Source organism: Eublepharis macularius, chromosome 14 (assembly GCF_028583425.1).
Source record: "Eublepharis macularius isolate TG4126 chromosome 14, MPM_Emac_v1.0, whole genome shotgun sequence".
NCBI lineage: Eukaryota > Metazoa > Chordata > Lepidosauria > Squamata > Eublepharidae > Eublepharis > Eublepharis macularius.
In genome coordinates, this window is record NC_072803.1 from 21,821,731 (window position 1) to 21,845,968 (window position 24,238).

Consider the following 24,238-nt stretch of genomic DNA (forward strand, 5'->3'; position numbering starts at 1 on the left):
TCCTACCAAGGAGTCTCTTTCTCCTTTTACCGGTAAAATTTCTTTTTCACATTCACCGAGAATCTTGGAAGCTGTTACCATAGTAACTGGGTACCTTATAATACTGGCCACTAGTGCCAGAGGCAGAAAGATACTGGCTCATTCCCTGTTGAATGGGCATCCTGTGGCCAGGATACGAGGGGGACGGAGCTGATGGCTGAGGTGCACTGGGGGCATATTGTCCAGCTTGGGAAGGGTACTGGCCACCCTGTATGTACTGCTGTCCTGGATAGCCCTGGAAGAGACAAAGAAGACATGACAGAATTCTAATGGCTTGTACACCAGGGTGACTATAAGGTAACCCTTCAACATCAACAGAAACTCATTGAAAAACACAGCAACACTCACAGGCTGGGACACCTCCTGCACTGGGCCTACACCTGATCTGGCATCTAAGCACAGATGCAAGTAATTTTATCTGCAAAATGCCTTGGCAAAAAAATGGTTGAGAGTGAAATCTGATCAGTATTTAGACCAAGCTGTACTGGGCTTCTTCCCATTTGAAAAAAACTCCCCTGGATAGCACAACATGGAATTTTTTTCACAAATTCCAAAACAGGTCCCAATGCATGTTCAGTTGAGCCCCACCCCATTTTTCTGCTACTTCCTGTTGTCTCTGATGTTCCATCACTGTTTGGTCCCTGAAATACCAGGGGTAAAAACCTGGGAACTACTGTATATACCATCCAATGTGGTTACCTCTTCCAGAGATTAACTGGAACTTGTACAGGGTGATCAATGGGATAAATGAGTGTCCCCCACTATAAGGATGGGGGTGGTAGAAGAAAAAGCATTCCTTCACAGAACCACTTAACACAGATAATTTCAGTAATAGAACAGTAAGCTAAACACAGAGCTGGTGACCAATGTGATTTAGAACATTTTTATGCCCCCCTTGCCATAAAAAAATATGCTCAAGAGCAGCTCACAGGGGGAAAAGAAACAATAACACTCCATTTTAAAATAACAACTGAAAAGTGATAACTAAGTAAGGGCTAATATTCCTACTCAAACGCTTTAAGAATTTTTTAAAAATTTTTTATAAAGTTTTCCTTTGTTACTAGAAGGCCTGCAGTGAGGGAGCCAAGCGCTGCTTCTGGGGGAGGAAGTCCTATAATTTAGGGGCAGCTATTGCTAAGAAGTCTTTGCAAGAATCTAGGTTTTATGTACCTGTTTTGCGTGAAGTGTGTGGGCCAGTGTGGCGTAACCATTAGATTGTTGGCCTACATTTGGGGAGGCACAAGTTCAAGTCCTTATTTGACATGAACACTCAGTGGGCAACTTTGAGCCAGTCATTTTCTTTGTGACTAACCTCAATCACAAGGCTACTGTGAGGAGAAAAATGGAGGCAGGTGTGTGTGTGTTACATGCTGTCAAGTTGCCTCCGACCTATAGCGACCCTATGAATGAAAGACCTCCAAAACGTCCTATCATTAACAGACTTGCTCAGATCTTGCAAACGGCTTGTTTTATTGAGTGTCAAGCCATCTCATTTTAGGTCTTCCTCTTTTCCTACTGCCTTCTACTGTTCCTAGCGTTATTGACTTTTCCAGACAACCTTGTCTTCTCATCATGTGACCAAAGTACAATAGCCTCAGTGTTGTCATTTTAGCTTCTAGAGAATTCAGGCTTGATTTGATTTAGTACCCACTTATTTGTCTTTTTGGCCATCCAAGGTATCCACAAAACTCTCCTCCAGCAACACATTTCAAATGAATCCATTTTCTTCCTATCACCTTTCTTCACTGTCCAACTTTCACATCCATACATCATAATGGGGAATACCATAGTTTGGATTATCTTGATCTTGGTCCCCAGACAGACATCTTTAAGGATCTTATCTAGCTCCCTCACAGCTGCTCTTCCAAGTCTTAATCTCCTTCTGATTTCCTTGTTGCATGATTGAGCCAAGGAACAGAAAATCTTGGACGATTTCAATTTCCTCATTGTCAACTTTGGAGGGAGAACAACAATTTAATAAATACAGAATCCACATTTTTGTGTGTGTGTGTGTGTGTGTGTGTGTGTGTGTGTGTGTGTGTGTGTGTGTGTGTGTGTGTGTGTGTGTGAAAATGACTTTCACCAAGTTTTCTTGTCACTCTCACATAGTTACAGCTTTGTGTTTTGCCACGTGGTTACACAATCACGGTGACACACTTGCTTTCCCCTCCTCAGGCTGGTCTCTCTTTTTAAAAATGCTCTTTTAATTGTGGCCAAATGTAAACCTCCCACCAGTCTACTATCTATAATATTCAGTCCTCTAAATTAGGTTTTAAGCATATGATCAGTAAAGTTCAAGCCAAGGATTTTCAGGAGTTCTTTTCAACCTGCCTCATACCAAAGAAACATTATGACTAGGGGTGCTGTGCATATCTGTGTATTATTTCCATTTCTTTTTAAATTCCATTTATTCTATGGTGTTCTCAGTGTTTATTGTCATGTGTGCCACACCCATCTATACACTTTTTCTCCTCTCAGGATTTCAAACATTCTTTTCTCTAAAACATAAATCACGTGCAATTGCATCTGTACCAAAGTTTGTGATGATCTATGCACAACAAAAGAAGGAGCTGGGAGGGGAAGAACACCTCGAGACATCTCTGTTGTTTTGTAAAACAGCTGGGTAGTGCAAGGTCAAGACACAACCCTCTCCTCTGCCTCTTAAAAACGTGGTCATTGATGGAGAATGGCTGGATATGTGCAAAACAGCCTTGGTTCTTTTGAAAGGGTAAGAGGCTCTGCTAATGGAGGTAAGTGGGGAGGCACAAAGGACAGGATGCATAGCATCACAGACCATTTGGTCCTAAATAACTCAGGGAAATGATAGCACCTCTTTGATGTGCAGGGGAAAAAGAAGTGAAGTGCTAATCAGGGGGAATCGTGTCAGAAAAATAGGATGGGAGGCAGACAACCTTTTCAACCAGATCCCAGGCTAATGACCTGGTATACATACAGCCTTGGCAAACAATCCATCAGCAAATGGCCAGGTGAGCATGGCAAACAGAGTTGTCATCACAAAATTGATGGCTGGAGTCTGGGCTGCCAACTCCAGGTTGGGAAATTCCTGGAGAGGTGAGGGGGTGGAGCTAGGGAGGGCCTCAGCGGGGTATAATGCCATAGTCTCCCCCCTCCAAAGCTGCCGTTTTCTCCAGGGGAGCTGATCTCTGCAGTCTGGAAATCAGATCAGTTGTAATTCCAGGAGATCTCCAGACCCCATCTGGAGGTTAGCAACCCTAGCTAGAGTGCTTTCTTCTAATCTTGCCCACTATGCTTATTTTTTACATTACAACAAATACCATTGTAAGCTATATACAGGCACAGAACATCAAGACAGACATAAGAACACATTCCATCTTTAACTTCATCTTTTCAAAAAGTAAGAAAAGAGGCCATCTCTCAATAAAACTATCAGAATTTTTCACAGAGATCTCTATGCGAGTAAGTTTTGATAAAAGAGCTATTTTCCAGACAAATGCTTAACCAATCTGACATACCAAACGCTTCTCTAGATTTCCAAAATGCTGTTATACGAATTTTAGTTGCAACAATCAAACTGATTAGTAATACCAAATCTATTATCAGTTGTTGTTGTTATCAAACAGCACAGTAGAACAACCATTGGATCTAGTGGAATATCATGGCCAGTAAGTTACAAAAATCAACTTGAAAACCTTCTTCCAGCAAAGCTGGATTTGGGAACATAACAAAAAACTAATCTCCAGCATTTATCTTAGGATATAGGATATAAATGTGCCAACCTTCTGTGCTAGTGTCAAGTACAAACTATGAATATTTTTTTTAAAAATCTCTTTTAAGCCAGATGAAGTCAAGTTTAGCATTATCTTCATCCAAATCCATTTCTAATTATTTTTAAACTTTATGTAATGCCTGATTCCATTCTTCAATGAACTTCAGGTAAGGTCTTTCCTTGTCTAGAATCATATTATAAAACTCTGCAGCACTACTGCTGTTATCAAATAGAATTTCAAATATCTTTCTCCAATAGCCATTGTACTTCCTAATTAGAATAGACAAAAATGTGTATTTCTTGAAAATACCAATCAAAGGGTATTCACCTTTTGAATGGTGAAATTGAATTGTGAATTCAAAAGGTGAAATATTACATGATACAATAAAACAGATCACCCGATGATTAAAAACACCCTTTTAGTTTTTATCATAGTTTTGTAGCATGAGTGATTTTCCTCTAAGATTGTATAAGGCAGAAATCCACTATTAAAAAGATCTAGAACCTCTCTAACTCCTGGAAGAAGTTGACACATGACTTTCTATGACATTTACTTCCGGCTGCATTCCAAGGTCATAAGCGAACAGAGGTTTGTTAATGATGAGCACAAATGTGGCCTGTTGCTGTGTTTATGAACCGTGCCCCTGCCCACGCACAGAGTGTGCATTCTTGATTTTAGAATCCTTCAGTTGACCCCAATATGCATGATGTCCAACTGTAGGAAAATGGACAAAATGAAGCTTCTTTCTTACAAACTGGGGTTTCTAAACTAGGATGCATGCAAGGAGAAGAGGATGGAAGCAGGTGAGTACAGCTACAATCCAAATTTGTGTTCATCATGGACTATCTTGTTCAGGTCCCATGGATTTCACCTGCCAGATGATCTTGACCCTGAATATACACACACACAAGGAGCCTCCTTATGGGGAGGAGCCATCACCCGTGTGCCACATATGCCTGCTGCACTGCCATCTTGAATTCAATGAAGGTTAAGACGAAGCTGTGGCATTCTTTCCGGAGGATTCTTTGAAGCTACTTCCACTATGGATTTGAATAAAGGAGGGGGGAATAATGTTGAAATTAAGGTCGACAGGGTTGCCCTTTCCAGGCTGGGAAAATCCTGGAGAGGACGGGGTTCGGGCAGGAGAGGGTACATCAGCAGGGTACGATGCCATACAGTTTACCCTCCAAAGCAGCCATTTTCTCCAGGGTATCTCCACGGCCTGGAGATCAGTTGTAATTCCAGGAGATCTCCAGTCACCACCTGAAGGCTGGCAACCCTAAGCTGGTGCAGGACTCCTTATGGCATCTGCTTTTCCTTTAGTCTCAATCATTTAAATATATAAGTGCACCGTCCTAGAAGGCTTGGCAAGATCAGTGATAACACTTGCCAAAAGAGTCAGAGAACACTCTGTATTCATAGAACCCAGGGCAGATGGAGAACACAACTGCTGCACTTCTTTCTACACCTGGAGAGAATTCAAAGATTTCCTAAGCCTGAGGGAAATCTATTCGAATTTCGTGGCTCCACACTTTTTCAGCAGGAGGCACAGAGCATTTAGTTCCTAAAATCCACTTGAACATTTCCCGCAGAGAGACAGCTCACAGGTCTACAGCCTCACCATGTATACAACCCATACATAGAGAGGGGCAGTGACTCAGCGGCGGAGCCTCTGCTTGGCATGCAGAAGGTCTTAGATTCAGTTCCAAGCATATCAAGTAGACAATGCAGTGAAACACCTCTGGGTCTGAGCCTCTGGAGAGATGCTGTTCATCTGACAATACAGACCAGGATGGTCCAATGGTCTGATTCAGTCTAAGGCAGCTTCATGTGCTTACCTCACTGGAGTAGGTTCTCTTGACGCTCTGCCTGGGGATTTGCTGGCCTTGTGGTGGGCCGGGGTATCCATGCTGGGGCATCCGTTGTCCACCATACAAGGCATTGAGGGCAGGAGCCCTGGCTGCATTCATGCTCATGGGAGACATTCCAGACGCACCGATCACGCCACCCATGTTGGCTGGATTCATCCCAGGGGGTACTGCTGGTCCTCGGGGCCCCGAGTGAGGAAGAAACTGGTTGTTGAAGGGCTGTCCAGCCCCCATCTCGAGAAAGAAAAATAAGTTTAAACAACAGGACATTTTAAAAGACCACGTAGAAGCCAGGTGTCCAGAGAACACAAATCCTTATACTAATGAACCCCATGCAAACCGCCATCCCGGCCTATTAATGGGCAGCCAGCCTCTTCGCTGTTAACATACGTACATCTGCCATGGCACCTGTAAAGCCTCAGCGCCATCTCCTCCATTCTCACTGATTATGGAAACTGAACATTTACGTTCTTAAAAAAAACTTTGTCACAAATACACCAATTGCATGAATGGCAACTAAAAGTGAAACAAAAGGAAACTGCAAATATAAACTAACACAACCTAACACAGTAACAAATCACGATATAAAAATATTTTCAGCAGAAGCTTTTAAATGATATGGAACCTGCTGTCTCTGAACAACACTACAGGCCTAGCTACAAACTCAATAGTAATTGTTCCAGAGGACTACAAAGGAATAGCCAAATAATCCAGCAGAGAGACTTTGGGGTGTGTACAAGTAAATATGCATGCCAGGTCAGAAAATCCTCTTGCAAAGCTTGCTCTATCTCCAGTGACCAATCGCTATGATCAATAATTCTAATAGTTTGACCTGGATTAAAATGCTTCTGCTCATTCTCACAGAAAATATTTGGGTTTCCCAATCCTGGTTAACAGCTAGAAATTGATTGTTTTTACAGCCCAAGAGATCCATCGAGCAGCCCAGGTGCTGTGACTCTCTGCAGTCAAAATTTGCCTAAGGCATCTCTTTTAAAAGGATATCTCAGCACACTACGATGGCAGGTCATATAACTACCCACTGGAATAAGATTCTCTGTCCACTACTACTCAGACACTGATATAAAGGTAAAAGGTAAAGGTAGTCCCCTGTGCAAGCACTGACCCATGGGGGGTCGTCGCATCACGACGTTTTCTTGGCAGACTTTTGTTACAGGGTGGTTTGCCATTGCCTTCCCCAGTCATCCATACTTTCCCCCCAGGAAACTGGATACTCATTTTACTGACCTCAGAAGGATGGAAGGCCGAGTCAACATTAAGCCAGCTACCTGAACCTGGCTTCCGCCAGGATCGAACTCAAGTCATGAGCAGAGCTTGGGCTGCAGTACTGCAGCTCATCACTCTGCGCCACGGGGCTCCTACAAGAAACTGATGTGCTTGGTGGATAATTTGAATTTGTCCAGCCTTGCCTTCAGCCCATTGATTCTCGTAGTAGCTTTAAAAACCGACAAATCCTGTCTCCACAAGTACAGAGGAAGACAGAACAAACTCTGCCCCCAAAGTGTGTGCATTTCGGACCAGCCCTGGACGTCTTGCCCTCTGAACCTCCACACAGAAGACACCTTTTCCTCTGCCCCTGCCCTGAAGGCCTGTGTGCAGGCGATGAGGGCAGGTCACATGAACCTCCAGACTCGAGGCCCATTTCATTGCACCCCGCAATCTGCTGTTCAAAGCTGGGCCCCTCACCGCACTAAAGCTACGACTGCTTGTATTGGCATCTGTATGCTACAGGACTGCCTCTCCTTGTCCTTAACCCAATGATGCTCTTTGGGGAGGTGTCATGACATTCGTAACAAATTCACCCCCCCCCCCGCCAACACACACATGACTCACACAAATAAAATTAAAGCATTTCATAGAATCATAGAGTTGGAAGGGGTCATACAGTCCAACCCCCTGCCCAGTGCAGGATTATTTATTACGGTCTCTTCCATATCATGCTGCTCCTCAGGCATCAAGTCACAACCTGTGAGCTCTTTCCTTCACACACACACACACCCAACACTGAGAAGCTCTGCACATTGAATCACAGCCCGAATCTTACCGCTCCATATTGGCTTAGCTCCTGGCTCTGCTTCTCCTGCAGAGCAGCGACTGTGGCTGTAGCTGTGGCTGTGGCCGTGGCGGCCGCTGCGGCTACAGCGGCAGCGGCAGCAGCTTGGGTGAAGTCTGCAGGAGGCCTCCCGGTATGTGAGGGGATGCCCATTCCCCCAGGGCCATTTGGGCTGCCTGCGTAACTGGAACGAAAAGGAGGTTACAGAGAAGGCCATGTACATTCCTTCTACTCAGACAAGGGGTGGAATCTAGCATCTGAAATGGAGCTTGATATCCTTGCAAGAACAACGCTAACATGCTTTGGAAAACCAAGTTTCTTTCTTTTGTGGCAATCTAATAATCACCAGCTTGAAAATGCATAGGAAGTTCCAAATCCAAAGAGGAGCTTGGGGTGGATCATACAGCAGCTGGCACTTGCCCTCTCTATTCATCCTTATGGCTCTAGGTCTCTCAGTAGATTTTCCCCAATTTTCTGTATTACTCGAAAGCTAACATGGCACAATGGTTCTGTTTAGACCACAGAAACCTGCATCTAAACCATTCAGCCACAAAGCTTACTAAGTAACTTTCTGGCTAGTCATTATCCCTCTGCATAACCTACCTCACAGGGTTGTCAGGAGGATAAAAGGGAAGGAGATCTTGTATAGCCACCCTGATTTCTTTGGAGGAAGGCTGCAGCAAAAAGTCAATAAAATACATCTTCCTAGACCTTGTTCAACATACCCCTAATTTCCTTAAAATCCCAACAGTACAATCAGAACAAATTATACAAATGAAATAATAGCTAAAGCAAAGGCAGGCATGAATTTGGGCTTTCTTGGTGCACAGTCCTAGTTATAAAGCAGGTCTGCTGCTGGGAAACTTTACAAGCAAATTCACCTCTTCCCCGTTGTTTTTCTGATGACTGTTGGACAGGTCAGATTGCTCAGCCAGTCACTAGCCAGTGTAGTGGTCAGAGCAGAAGCCACAAGATATTAACGAAGATAATCTGGCCACAGTGACACAGGACCTTTTCTCAACCAGATCAGCTGACTGTAACATGATCTACTCAGGGCCCTCTCTCTGAAAAATGTTTGGAAACTGCAATTGATACAGGACGTGACTGCGAGAGTTCTAACAGGGAACTGCCGTTTGGGAACCCCCAATTAAGTTGATGGAAGTATAAAAGGATGCACTTCGTCATTTAATGAGTAATTAAGCTATGGGATTCACTGCCGGTGGATGCATTATTGTTATCAATAAAATATTTATATCCTACGTTTCCCATGTTTCAGGCTGAGTGATGCAGAGATGGCCACTAGCATAGACGGCTTAAAAAGCGAAGTAGAGAGATTCATGGCAGACAGGTCTATCACTGGCTACTAGCCATGGCAGATAAAGAGAGCCTCCACATCCAGTGGCAGCACTGGATACCAGTGCTGAGAGGCAACATCAGGAAGGACCTCTATGCCCTGTTTGTTCACCCTGCAGGGCAGCTGGTTGGCCACTGTGTGAGACAGGACGCTGGACTAGACGGACCACCGGTCTGATCCAGCAGGTTTCCTCTTATGTCCTTATGAACCTGTATCATCTTCACTGGCTTCCAATTTGTTTCTGGGACCAGTTCCGAGAGCTTTCATCTTTAAAGTCCTGAATGGATGAGGATCAGCCTATATGAAGAGCCGGGGGGTACCAAGTCTTAAAATAATTTAGGAACCAGTGGGACTTTTAAGAGCCAGATAGGAGGATCCAAATCTCCAAGTGACCATTGCCAGGCCTAACGTTTTAGGCACCAGCGGCTACTTGGCGCCTGGGCTTTGGCATCTTAGTAAGGAACACCGATACAGGCAACAATTCCTGTTGACCGTTTAGATTTCAGGAAGAAACATGTGTGTGTGTAGGGGGCCTGCTGTACAGTAATTAGAGGCCCAGACAGGGAAAGATGACGCTACAAGGATGCAGATTATGCAACCAGGATGACTCTTTCTGCAGCTAGTATGATGCGTCTGAGGGCTTTGCTTTTCATGCGTGTACCTCATCTTAAGTCGTGTTCTTCCTTTACACAGAGAGCTGATTCACAGCTCTCTGTGTATTATCCTCTTAATGAGGGGACAGTGTTTTCCCCCCCTTTTCTTTTTCAAATAGATAAAATGGAGGAGAGGAGAACCATTTTATTGTATTTACTTCATTTACACTCCACCTTCCTCCCCAATGGGCACCCGAAGCAGCCTAGATGTATAGCCCTGAGGAAGAGGTGCATAAAAATGAGGGCTACAGATCCACTGATTTGCCTTGGCTTGTTTTCAGATCCTGAATAAAGAAGCAAGCACTCACTGAAACTGACTTGTGCGTATTTGGGACAGAGAAAAGACAGCATTGCCTCATACAATGTGTTACTAACTCGTGGCCGCTAGTTTTAGATAGTTTTAAAAAGGGGATTAGATGACAGACCCAACAACGGTTATTAGCCACGGTGGCTAAATGGAACCTCCATGTTTGGTGGCAGTATATCTCAAAATACCAGCTGCTAGAGAGGAACAGCAGAGTGGGGCCTCCAAAGACATTTTCTAAGAGATTATGCTACTGAACACCAGTAATAGGGACAGTGTGGAGAGACGGGGACTTCTTGTCCTACTTGTAAGCTTCCCAAGGGCATTCGGTTGGCCACCGTGAGAACCATACACCTTTGGTTTGGTCCTGCATGACTGATGTCTCATCTTCCTAATTGGCATAAACAGGCAACAGGGAACTCTCAGAATCAGCTTGCCTGTTGCCTTTCACTGGGTTCCCAGAGGAAGAGAAGGCTGTTTCAGACTTTCACTGCCTTATTTACTACTGGTAGCAGCTGCGATCCGCTTTCTATTAGAGGTCAAGTACACCATAGCAAACAAAACCTGTCTAATGGATCCCGACTGGCCTCTTCCCTGTGCCATTTACCTGCCAAGTCCACCCCGTAAGAACACATAAAGAGATAGTCTTAATGGATGCCTTGCAGTTGTGAACCTGCCAGACACTCATGTTTGACAGGAGTGCTGCGACGTCTCTTTGTTCAGAGTGAGTTTTAATGGTTGTGTTAAGCAGGCATGAGGGATTTTAAAATGCAATAGAGAGTTTTGTATTTTTAATCATGTTTAGTAGCTTTGTTGGGATGAGATAGACTGGAAATATATAGTGAAATCCTACGCAGAGTTGTACCCTTCTAGGGCTACTGACTTTAACTCTGCATTGCCAAACAAACAAACAAACAAACAAACAAACAAACAAACAAACAAACAAACAAACAAACAAACAATTATTTATTTCTATGTATATGCTACTTTTCTCCTCAATGGAGACCCAAAGCAGCTTATAACACCATTCTCCCCTCATCTGTCTTATCCTCACAACAACCCCTTGAGGTAAATTAGGCTGAGAGTCTTTGACTGGTCCAAGGTCACCCACCAAGCTTCCATGGCAAAGTGGAGATTAAAACCTGGGTTTTCCAGATCCTTGTCTCACACTGTAAGCACTATACCATGATATAAAGTAGCTCATATGAGCAAGGCCTCATAGGAAATGCACGCCTCACTGGTATGTGTGTGTGTGTGTTGTGTGTGTATGAGAGAGAGAGAGAGAGAGACATCATAAATCAATTAATCCTTAACAATTCATGGGCATGGAACATACTCAAGTATCTGTGGTGGGAAGAGAACACATTTCCTACAAAGACACAATACACAATCCTCACTGAATAAAACTGAGGTTCTAATCTTACCTTGTGGTAAAGCCTGGCCCTCCTGGGTAAGTGGTGCGCCCGTACATCCCTGGCTGCACATAGCCCTTGCCGGTGGAGCCCTCTGGGAAAGGCTGCTGTCCCATAAACGGAGGAGAGTTCATTCCAGAGCCGCTGCTGGCCACGCTGGGCATCATGGGATTGCCAGAGGTGTTCCCCCCAGGGCCCATGGGGTTTCCGAAAACCTGTAAGAGGTTTATAGCCCAAGAGATGCCGTGTGAGAAAGCAAGGGAGCACAGCAGAGCTTTTCACATTTTTTTAAAACTATGTAGACAAATCCCATATTCATCTGGAGTGGCAGGTATTATTCTCCTTATTCTATACAAACAGTGACCTGAAGGGTGCAGTTAGGAATGTTATCTTTTTTTCCCCTCTAGTTTTTCTTTAGTGCCTTTAAATAGCAGTCCAAGTCACAGAAATGTAGCAGGCAAAGCTTTCCCCGGGCCAGAAAAAGCTTCATCTATCTCATTTCCATAGCAATTTAAAAAATGGCAACCTTAGGTGGAGTAAGAGACAAGCGTAGTAGTGTGGCTAAGGCGGAATGGGACCAGTATCAGTAGGACGGATGAATGGGGCACATGACACAATGAATGGCACAGATGAAATGATGGACACGTGAGCTGAGGCACCACTCCCTATGTTTGCCATTCCCTTCCGCCTTATCCTCAGTTTATCAACTGATACTAAAGATTAGAAAAGGCAGGGCTTTTTTTCAGCTGGAACATGGTGGAATGGAGTTCCGGAACCTCTTGAAAATGGTCACATGGCTGGTGGCCCCGCCCCCTGATCTCCAGATAGAGGGGAGTTTAGATTGCCCTCCCCTCTGTCTGGAGATCAGGGGGTGGGGCCACCGGCCATGTGACCATTTTCTCCAAGGGCAACCCACTGAGTTCCACCACCTCTTTTCCCAGAAAAAAAGCCCTGAGAAAAGGAAAATAGATACTCAAGATGATTGGATTCATTCAGACTGTCATGAGATGATTGTGTTCATACCTCATTTTGAGTCCTTTAAACTTTTCAACAAACAAATAAAAGTAGAAATGTTCAAAGGCCAAGATGGACAGAAAATGGACCAAGAGAGTCCTGGAGAGACAAAGGGGCATCTCCTGCTTAACTCGCTTGGAAAAGGAGCCAACTGAAGGGAAACTTTGCTAAACCCTAGTTGGCTAACAAAGGATTACCAATGCAGCTCTATTTCAATGGGCTCAGACTGAAGTAACTCTGCATAGGACAGCACCACTGATATAAGATATCTGGGAGCTTGCAGACAAACTGAGCTCAGCTGTGGACTGTATATGTATTTGCTTACCTCTAACTCTGGGCTTCCTTAATTTGTTTATGCAAAGCGTTTTTACCCTGCCTTCCAGGCCACAGATTTCCACGGCAACAGGAAGAAATTTAAACCTAGTCTACATGTGCAGTATGATGTGATAAAAGTTGAGAGGTGGTAGAACGGACTTCATCACCTGGAGCTACATGTGGATCACATTTATGGGTGCTTCCCTATAAAAACAACTCCCTGAAAACAGAAAACTAGCACAGCAGGAAACAGGCCAAGCTAGAGCCTCTCTTACTGATATGCTAGCTCTTTTTTTCCAGGAGGGAGTTGTTTATACAAATAGCATTCCTCACCTACAGTCTAAAGTGGTACCATCCACTTTATAGCCCAGATTCCACTGCTTCAGTCTAATGCATGCATAGACTAGGCCCAGCCTTTTTTTTTTTTTAAAGGAGATGAATATAGGAAAAGTAGGAGGAATTTTAAAAATCAGGTGCCTTTTTTCCAAAAGGGAAGGTCTGGCAGTCGGCAAGTAAATAAATCCTTTTATTTAAATGTGTCTAGGAACAGGAGGCGGGAAAGGGATGGTGCAGGGCTTCCTAGGAATGGGAAGCCCTCCTTGCCGTTTATGTACACGGATGAAGGAAAGCAGCAGGTCCTGGTGGGAAGTTCATTTATCTTATTTTTTACATTCTTTGCAGAAGAAAGGGAATTCCCCTTCCCTCCTCCTCACCCAGCAGATTACTGCCTGAAGAACAGGGGGACAAGGCAGCAGTTCTCACAACCCTCAACTGAATCAGGCTGGGGGTGGGGGAACAGGGTGGCCTACACTACTGTCCCCATTAAGCCGCCAGGATCATCTCTACCCAGCAGCAGGAAAGACGAAGAGAGGGCGGAAACCTTCACTCCCACGCATTCCCTTAGAGAGGGAGCCAAAGAGGAGCAACTTTCCATCCGAGAGCAGAGTGGGGGCTGCTTCAGATCTAGCTACAGGCAGCATGGGAGGGGTGGCAGCCACAGCAGCTAACACCCATTATACACACAACCCCTTTGCTATGGGGGTTGCCACTACAAAACCTTTGACAACCAATGGTATATAGATGCAGAGGAGTTAGCCGTGTTAGTCTGTAATAGCAAAATCAAAAAGAGTCCAGTAGCACCTTTAAGACTAACCAACTTTATTGTAGCATAAGCTTTCGAGAATCACAGTTCTCTGTGATTCTGCGTCTGACGAAGAGAACTGTGATTCTCGAAAGCTTATGCTACAATAAAGTTGATTAGTCTTAAAGGTGCTACTGGACTCTTTTTGACAATGGTATATAGAGTTCCTTCCATGGGGGAAAGCAGGATTTATAGGGGTATCAACAATGACACATACACACTGGAGAAAAAAAAGATTTAAAAGAGGGGTTCAGATTAATAATAAAAAGGCAGTGAATATATAGGGCTGGAGCCAGCATGAGAGAAGAGTAAGAACCACATTGGCTGCTATGTAAGTAGAACACCAACAACAGGTACTTAGCAAGTATATTTCACTTTCAGTGTTTAAAGAGCATCAGGTACATTGTCTCTTTCAATAAGGTAGACCTGTACTATTATCCCCATGTGACAGATGAGACAGAGAGAGGGGCTTGCTTGCCTAAGGGCCACACAAAAATTTGAGCTGAGTATCATCCAAACCACAGCTCATCCTTACAATACAATCCGAAGAAGAGATACGAAGTCAATGGGCACAGAAGGGTGTGATTCTTCTTAAGACTGCACAGTTAACCACTATGCTACTCCAGTTCAGGGAATGGTTTTGTTGGAGGGGGAAAGGCAAATTGATGTGGAAGTGACAAGGCTTTACTTCCTGATCCAGGGTAGATCTTAAACAAAATTTTCCTTTTAAAAAAAGCTCCGTGCTGCAAGAACTATCCAGAGCCAGGCAAACACCTTCCCCGCAAGTTTTACATACCATGTACATCAGAGATCAGATATTATAAAAACTGCTTTGCGACAAGAAGGATAAAAATAAGGCTGTGACTCGGTTAAGGAGATCCTAGTTGAGTCCCAATTAAAATACATAGGACCAAAGCTGCATGAATTTGGACATGAATTGTTCTAAAAGCAAAAAAGTACTCTTTGTTTTCAGATTTTGCAAGTGTGTGTTGCTGCAGGCACTCTAAGGGCCAAGCTATAAGTGACGAATGACACTTGAATGGCAAGTGGATTGAGTGGAGGGCAAGTGAACAGGGAGAAATGCACTTGCCGTTCAAGTGTCATTCGTCACTTGTAGCTTGGCCCTCAGAACAGGCATTCCGTCCTGTGTGAGGGAGATGCAGGAGTGCCTCCCAACCAAGTGCCTGTTTACATTAAAGCCATGAACAACTTTTAAAAATCTGCTGCCCTATTAATCAAGGGTGGGGTGGGGGGGCAGAGTTTAAAAACTTAGATTTTTAATACAGAAAAGCGACTAACCGCTGCAGCCCCATTTCAAATGTGGACCAGATAAAGAATTATCTCTGAATTGTGAGCCCGGGTCTTCTGGCAGCAGATGGGATTTCTAGCAGCTACTCTGCAGGGTAGTCAAGAATGTGCCGCTCAGGTGCCACGCTTCCCCTCTGGTCTCTCACCTTGTCTCTTTCACACACATCCACACACATCCTGCCCACTCCCATCAGTTTGGAAGGCCGTCTAAGCTACCTGACTCTGGGACGTATTGCTGACTCCCCACACCGTGGTTACCACTGAGAGAGATCCTGCAGGCTGATTGGTATTCTGTTGCCAAGGTACTGACTCGTAGGCATATGAACCATCACTAGGGGAGAAAAACAACAACACAAGCACAATTTAATTAGGAGCCTTTGGGGAAGTGACAGGAAAGCAGTGCAGAAGAAAGGCTAGGAGATTCATAGCCAGGCAGGGGGGAGGAGTGGGTGAGCAGTAGGATGATAGGAGAAAAGAGAATTCACACATAGAAGTTGATTGCTCAGAAGATGCAATATATCCAAACTGGCAAATGTGAAACAGATATCACTGACAGAACCTTCATCCACTTCTTTATTGGAAATAAACAAACCAAAGAGTAAGGCTCTCAGGACAGCTTAAGAAAACACAAGGAATATCATAGAAAGGCCAGATTACCATAATATATAAAACACACAGTTTAAAAAACTCTTCATTCCACTCGTAACAAAGCATTTGACACAATGTCAAATTAGCATAAAAGGAACTACTTAGGCAGCAGAACAGAAACTGTCAAAAACCCAACGCCCAAGCCAACCACTCACTCTAACAAAAGACCTAGATCAGGCGCACGCATGTGCGCGCGTACATGCGTGCATAGAGAGGCTGCTATAGAGGTCCCAAGAGAAAGTTCCCCAATTCTAAGAGCTTACCACATGATGTGGAATTCTCACGGCAATTATTTCCACCCCTGCCAGAGGCTCCTCCTGTGATGGTTGCATTACAAGGTAAAAAGTCGAGCACAAGAACATATAAAGCTGCCTTACACAGAAGTGGACCATTTGGCCTGTCTTGCTCAGCACTACCTCTAGGTCAGAGCTTTTGAACTAGAGTTCCATGACCAAGGTGATGTGGAAGGATTCCACCAAGCGTTGCACAACATTTTACAACATCCTACATGAGTTGGTACTTATCACCAGTTTTTATTATTTTTTTAAACTTGGGCAAGGGGCAGTATCAGATCTTCTCTCCGGACACTGCGGAGGCTTTCCTCTGCTGTGGCGCTAATTTCCTCTGCAGCTAGCACTTCCCTGTGAGCAAGATCAATGTTATTTAAGGAGCCCTTACACATGTGGAAGTGAAAGCAGCAGAAGCAAGTACCACAGAGGAGGAAAGCCTCCGGCAGCAGCCAGAGAGAAACACAAGGGGAATGCTGTCACAGGATCTAAGACTAAGAGTCCAAAGTGTACAACATGGTATTACAGAGGCTTCTCAACCAAAAGGAAAAGGTTGAAAACCACTGGTCTGCTCTCCCAGCAGCTGTCCTGGTATGCAGGAAGAGGAAAGTCCTTGCCCAACACTGGCTGCCCAAGAGCTTCATCACTGAAGATGCCAAGGTTTGAACTTGAGGCTGTCTGAACACAAAAGGATGTGCTCTACCAGTGAGCAAAGGTCCCTAACTCAAGTTTTCTGTTGGAAGAGAGATTTGTATGTGAAGGGAGTATGCAAAAACGTAATCGTCCACCTGTGCTCTGAAGTGGTATAGTCCTGGAAGGAATCTGGGCTGGGATTTTTCTGAACACATGGCTCAATCTTGAATTTCTGGTGGGAAATTCCTTAGATGGGCAGAGGCACCACAGGGAAAACATTGATTAATTAGGTAAGAGATCAGTGTTTGGTGAGTGTGTGGACTTGACAGAATACAAATCTGGAAAGAAACGAGCGCCATAGTGGTGACAAAGCAGCATGAGTATCAAATCCATGGCCAAAGAGGAAGAACTGTGGCAGGAAAGTAGGGTAGCGTGGAGGGCAGAAGTTTATGGCTGCAGAACAAGATCTGCAGCCAAGGATGGTGTATGCACATGTATAGACCTAAAACAGAAACTGAGCCCAAAGAGTTGCATGACTGTGTATAGCCACGCTCCATCCTCAGCTGCAGATCACTCCTGAGAGATGGAGGGGAGCGGCTGTGGATTTTGCAACTGCAGGGGAGATGGAGCACATGCCTTCTGCCAACTCCAGTCCAGTGACTATGCAATACCGTCCGAGACAATGGCAGCACTGAGCTGTGAGATTTCCACATTACTGGTGAGTCTGGGCCAGCTTTTGGACCCCTGCCTACAATACGAGGAGCCTATCCCTACAGCTTTTCACACTTCTTAAAACTTTGGCTTCAAGACAATCCAAATTTGGTAGCAAGAACTGAATTCAGCAACCTGCATATGTCAGACAAAATCAAACTGTTACTTTGTATAATTATTTTGTTTCTGCTTATCTTAGGGGAATGGCAAGAAGTCATGCGCAGCTTTGAAGCTTTGCCCCTGACTATTGAAAAGCCCCTCTGTCTTTTTATTATTAATTAACTTCATTTATACCCCATCTTTCTCTCTCATGGGGACCCAAAGCTGCTTACCGCCTTCTCCTCTGTTTTATCCTCACAACAACCTTGTGAGGTAGGTTGGGCCGAGCATGTGTGACTGGCCCAAGGTCACTCCGCAAACTTTACATATTTTGCATCCACTTTCATGCTTCCTTGCAGTCCTTAAGTGCTGAAAACCTGATTTCCTTTAAATGAAACCTACAGTCCTCAGGCTGTTCAATTCTGTGCCCAGCACCAAATTCTCCTGCAGAACCACAGAATATGCCCAGCCCAAATCCTTCCCAAGGATGACAAAGAGGTAAGAAGATGTTCAGAGCGTGGGGATAGTGTAGGCTCAGCCATACTCACCCATGCGGGGTGGGTGGGAGCGATGGTTTCATTGGGTTCATTGAGTTCATTGGCTGCAGGGAAGTGGAGGGGTTGGGTGCAGGATCTTCCCAGGCAACAACGGCAACAGCAGCCTCCGAGTGTCAGCTCCAGCCGGGCTAGAGAAAGAGACAAAAAAGAAAGCAAGACATTAACCGCCATATGACAGCAGCCATGTTGCAGGAAGAGAATGCAAAGCTATCCACTAGCACATTCATCTGGAAAGTGTGCAGCAGAAGCGTGCCCAACGCTGGCTCTCGCAGAGCTCTCAGTCCCACCCACCCAAATACCTCCGGAGGCTCCAAAGGAAACAGACAGTAAAATCATGATATGCAGAGAAGGGCTGAGAATCGTGGAGCGTCGTGTCTCAAGGCACAGCCGGCTGAATTTTAGCATACGTTACTCAGAAGCAATTTTGCTTGAACGTTTAAGCAAGGAAAAGCTAGCACTGACCAAGAGGAGTATTAATGCTCCACCAGTGGATGGGGACACGTTTTAGTCTCTCTCAGCAAACAAACACACAGCGACATGTACCATACATAAAGCTCTCTAAAAATATCGCCCAATGGCAGCTGATGCTCAAGGCTCCACCCAACAGATGCTTCCTAATGCCATCCTCCAGAATCTCCTATCTCTGCCCATCGGGCCCCAGCCTGCTGTCTTCACCTTCCTTGGCAACTCTTGCTGGCAACTCTGGCACATTTTAAATTATCGTTTACTTGGAGTAATACAAAGCATTGCCCAAAAGTACCAGGATGAAGAGCTCAAACAGAAATGAGTAATTCCCAGGGATAGGGGTGGGGAGATGAAAGACCAGAAGAGACCTCTGAAGAAAACTACTGACATCCTGTCTGACAATTGTAAAATTTGCAGCTCTAAAGCAGACGCTCACCAAATTCAATCTTCCAACTGGAAGCTGAGTCAAGAAATCTCTTTACTTGGAAAGAAGCAAGTGTGCAGGCACTGGCTCAAAAGGCAGCACCAGGCACAGGAAGAATACACAGCTCAGCTAGTGCAGCATATCCAAAGAACAAACCTGTATCAATTTATGCTTTTCCAAGCTCTTTGTAGGTCATCTTACTTCTCACTAGTCAGAACATGGATTGCGCTGCAGGTTTACCCTGAAATCACTCTCTGTATCACGCACACACAAATACACAAAGAAAGAGACTGTCGTCATGCGTTACAAAGTATAACTGTGGGAAAGTTGTTCTGCCCCAGTTGAGTGTACCTACGCTGGCTGAGGTCACTCCACTCCTTTCTGGCAGTGGGCTTCTTCGTTTCAAAATGGGAGTACATCTAGTGTTGTTCTGGTGTCATCTCAAGCTGCAGTTTTAATCCACACCGCTCCCTTCTGGTGTATGCACCATCAAAACGGGGCTGCTTCTCAGTCACAACAGCAGAACAGCTACAAATCTGAAGTTGGGTGCTATTAAACTTCCCCCACCTCTCCCCACACAAAACCCTCCCTACAGGCACAATCACAAACGGAGACAACTGCCTTCAACAGGAACAATGCAGAGGCTCTGTCTCTAGGCCTTGATTATATGGTTGGATCTCCCTGTCCTCATATACCCTCCTCTAGCACCGTGTCAAGGACAGGAGCGGGTGGCAGACCTGGTGCCTACTCCGCATAACTGCCTTTTTTGAGCCTTTGTTTCAGATCCGAGATACTCCCTTCTCCACTGTGCCCCTTCCCCACATCTCCGCCTCTCAGGTCACTGCTCTACATTTCGATGGCCCCTCCCCAGACACCTCCAGCCGGCCAGAATGCATTCATCCTCTGCCCCCTCCCCAGTGACATCTTTGCCCCTAGTTTTCCTGAGGGGAAGTGGTCACATTTGTTCAGCAGAGGCTTTTGCTCTGACTACGTCAACTTTATACCGCGGCCAAAAGGAACTTGGCGTACTGCCCAGATCTGGCAAAACAAGGTCCTGGCAGGAGCCGGCTGGAAGGCCTGGCCTAGTTACACCAGATTAACTCTTTACTGTCCATGGATCTCTTTACAGATGGAACTACAGCTAGACAGCTGGACTTGTGGATGGAGTATTGGCTTGACTAGGTTCAAACCCCCACCCAGCCATGAAGCTTGGTGGCTGCCCTTGGGCCAGCATTCTCTAGCCTACCTCACAGGATTGTTGTGATAACATTTTATGTTCTTTGTAGGAAGGAGGGGTATTATAGTAAATAGTAATAATAATAAATAGTAATGATTGCCAACACACTACCAAACATGCTAAAATCTATATATTGCCTCTGTCCTTTAAACGAGTACATCTTTGGTACTCAGAAGATGGAACCTGAGATAATTTGGGGTAACAATACAGGGAGTGCCTGACCTTTACGGCAGAGACTAATGATGAATTTTAATTTTTACTTTGAGAGTTCCCAGAACTCAACTCTGCTGAAAAACATGCCATTACAATCAGGGCATAATTTCTCTCCCATTCCCTGTTATGATGAAGGCTGGTTTTGATTCATCAAGTAAAAGCCTGGTCGGTAAAAAGGCTGGAGTAGAGGAAGAAGAGATCAGACTATTCAAGATCCCTGAGCAAAACTTTTATTGGAAGAATGCCTGACAACCTGTGTGGTGCAATGCCCAGAGTGTCAGACTAGGATCTGGTGGATTCAGGTTCGAATACCATGGAAGCTTGTTGAGCGATGTTGGCCTGTAGCAGAAGAGCAAGATTAGGATCCAGTAGCACCTTAAAGACCATGAGTTTTTGAGAGTCAGAGCGCCCTTTGTCAGATACAGGTATCTGACAAAAGCTCATACCTGGAAGCTCATACTTGGAAGCTCATACCTGGAACCCTAGTTGGTCTTTAAGGTGCTACTGGACCTGAATCTTGCTCTAGACAGAGGAGAAGAGAATGATGTAAGCTGCTTTTGGTCCCCATTGGAGAGAAAGTCAGGGTACAAATGAAGTAAATAAAATAAACCACAGAATATGCAGACCCAAGGCAGACTCTCACCAAATCCAGTCTCAGTGGTTACTCAAGGGTAGGTGTCAAAGGCTCAGAAGAACTCACTCTGTCTCTCTCCTATTCTGGGGCTTAAACCAGGCACTGAGAATTGAATCTGGAGTATAGATCAAACAAAGTTTGGATATGAAGCAGGAATACTGGTGGGGCAACTGGGAGCACGTGTTGCCAGCAGTGGGATCTAAGCTGTAAGCTGCTAGCTGGAACACTCCAGGAAGATTATTAGAAGTAGTACTGACGACAAGTAGATGAACTGTCCATTGTATTCAATACAATCCTTTGCAAGTTTTGTTGCTTACCATCTATGTGACGAAATATCAAAATTGCCACTTCCCAAATTCGAGGGGCAGGAGGAAGATGCACCTAGTATTAAACTGACTTGCCCAAGGACAGGCCACACAGGAAGCTTCTGGTAGAGCTGCAAAACGTAACTCTGCTTGAAATCCCTGGCTGCCTCTGTTTCTGCTTCCCCCACTCCTGCTTTGATCATAGGTCTCAGCTTTGAGTGAGATAGGAAAGTAACTCTGGCTAGAACTGCTTTGACAAGGTCTTGGATCCTGTTTTTTTTTTAAACAAAAAACCTCAAGCTGAGCCAATTGCCCTTTGGCTAAGAACTGGGGAAGCAGGAATATCTTTCTGCTGCCGTTTTGTCCGCCTCCCAGATTATCTAGGCCACGAGAGTGAGGAGGAGGGATGGCAAGTCAAATGCCACTCCTAGACAGAAAAGGATGTTTGGCTATGCTGGGTCTGAGGCATGACCAATTAGGGAGCCTTCTCCCAGAGGCCTCTGCAGTAGGGCGGGCAGGGGGTTGGGACGCGGGCAAAGGGGACCCCAAAGAGATATGCCAACTTCCAGGGGGCCTCTTACCACACATCCTTCTGTTTTTTTGCTACATAACACCCGAGGGGCTGAAAGACCCAGCTGGGAGATTCTACACACTCCTATGGACCCAGCACCGGAGGCCCAATGCTCTTGGTGCTGGAGTGTCGGAACTTTCCGAGCATACTCCTTTCCTGGGGAAGGAAAGATTCCACCAGTGAGAAGGCAGAGGGGACATTCCATTCCTCCATCTGCTGGGTGAAAGAGGAGTCACTGGAATCTGGATTGGAGGGGGGGGGAGGGAAGAAGGGCTTGGAATAGCCCCAAAGGCAGGCCCCTCATTTGCTCGTGTAAGGGGGAGGGGGGCTGCCCAAGGAAGTCTGCCAAGCTCCCTCTCCCCTGGCTTTGCGGAGGCTGATTTTTTCCCCAAGCATTTTTATTTTGCAATGCTTTAGAGAGGGGCTGGCCAGTTGCTGATATTGTAGACTTGGTAGCTTTGTGCACTCTGGCTGGCTAATCTGGTGTAATGATGGGATGTTTTTCATGGTTTTGAATAGTTTGATTACTGTGTAAACCAGCTTGTGAATATAACGGCAGGGTAAAACCTGAGCAAAACAAGAAAGGCAAGATGCTAGGTCCAATGGAGGTGAGGAAGAAGAACTTCTGTGTAGAAAAGCCCTAAGCAGCAGTAAAAAGCTGTGGTACAAAACTCAGTTGGCCTCAGTTTCAGAAACGTGGAGAAGAGATATGAATTCACGTATCTTTGACATGTATATGGATTTCATTTCCATCACCAGCCCGGTGGAAACCCTCTGAATTTTCATCAGAAAGAGCAGTCCCATGATGGCTTCCAGGTAATGATTCCCTCCAGGTTCTCCCCACACAGGCTGATCTCATATGAGATCAAACCATATGATTTCCCCATTTCCATGGACCGCACCCCCCCCCCCACAGGCCTCCAGAATCCTTTTATCCTTTTAGTTTCCCTCTCTCAGTGACCTGGATGAACAGCTTACACCACTATAGCTTTTTCTTCTCTTTTCTTTTTAATTTGCTTGGCTCTCTCTTTTTTATTGACCACACACATGCACACCCTTCAAAGATGAAGTTTCAAATGAGTAGTATATACTGCTCTTCTTCCAACATGCTCAGGGTGGCATGTATGATTCTCCCCTGCAGTGCTTTATTCTCACAACAAGGCTGAAAGAAAGATTGCCCTGAAATCACTCAGTGAGCTTCACAGAGCTGAGTGGGGATTTGACCCTGAGAGCCAAGCTACAAGTGACACCTGACACAGGTTGGACACTTGTCAGCTTCCCTCAAGCTTTGATGGGAAATGTAGGCATCCTGGTCTTGCAGCTGTAATAGAGAGCCAAGCTGTAAAACCAGGACTCCTATATCAAAACTTGAGGGAAGCTGACAAGTGTCCAACCTGTGGTAGGCATCACTTGTAGCTTGGCTCAAAACTCGTCAGTCCAGCACTCTAAGCTACTACTCTACCCCACTGGCTTCCTACGACTAGCTTCCTGCATGCTGCTTCTCATCAGCTGGGTAACAGGTCCCTTTGAACCACACCCTTTGGCACCAAGGTGGCATGCTAGAAGCTGATGGCAACCATTAGGAAGTTAATCAGGCTGGTGGCGCAGGAGCATACGGGACAAACACACAGGACAGCTGAATCTGTGGCCCTTCCTTGGCTTATCTAGGATGCAGAAATAAATTAATAAATCAAGTCATGCCTTCCTCTGAGCCACTTCTGCAGAGCTATCGCTAGCCTTCTTTGATGGATGGCGCTGCCACATTAGCAGATTAATTTTTCAAACAATGAATGGGAAAACCAGCAATTTTTCCCTGATCTCATCACCAAGCCTACTTTTCTCCTCAATGGGTATCCAAAGCGGCTTACATCTTTCTCCTCTCTTCAATTTTATCCTCACAACAGCCCTATGAGATAGGCCAAGCTGAGAGTGTGTGTGACTGGCCCAAGGGTACCTAGCAAGCTTCCGCAGCAGAGAGGACATTTGAACCTGGGTCTCTCTGACCCTACTCGAACACTGTAACTGACTCTTAATGGCGGCGGGGGGGGGGAACCATCCTATGTTGTAATTTTACATCTAGGAGCCAACTAAGATTGCCAACTGGCCAGGAAAAAATGTCATGACCCTTTAATAGAGGTTTAATGAATGGAAATGGGCCGCTGAAGCTTTTTATGACAAAGTTAAATAGCACAACCTAATAATTGCTGGCAGTTCAAAATGATATTA

At 45.2% G+C, this 24,238-nt stretch overlaps 1 protein-coding gene across 5 annotated transcripts in view; it reads right to left on the reverse strand.

Moving 5' to 3' along the window:
- The window catches only part of ZMIZ2 (zinc finger MIZ-type containing 2), a 109,317-nt gene that overhangs the window by 23,619 nt on the left and 61,460 nt on the right, over positions 1-24,238 (reverse strand). For 3 of the 5 annotated variants that reach the window (XM_054997415.1, XM_054997414.1, XM_054997416.1), the window contains exons 2-6: positions 18,155-18,291; positions 11,463-11,665; positions 7,719-7,911; positions 5,627-5,890; positions 95-274 (exon numbers count right to left, since the gene is read on the reverse strand). In XM_054997415.1, coding sequence (XP_054853390.1) covers positions 95-274; positions 5,627-5,890; positions 7,719-7,911; positions 11,463-11,650 — 825 coding nt within the window. In that variant the 5' untranslated portion in view covers positions 11,651-11,665; positions 18,155-18,291. Of the gene's footprint in view, positions 1-94; positions 275-5,626; positions 5,891-7,718; positions 7,912-11,462; positions 11,666-15,444; positions 15,560-18,154; positions 18,292-18,462; positions 18,586-24,238 lie in introns of those variants that run through there. The other 2 variants (XM_054997412.1, XM_054997411.1) reach the window with 2 other exon arrangements.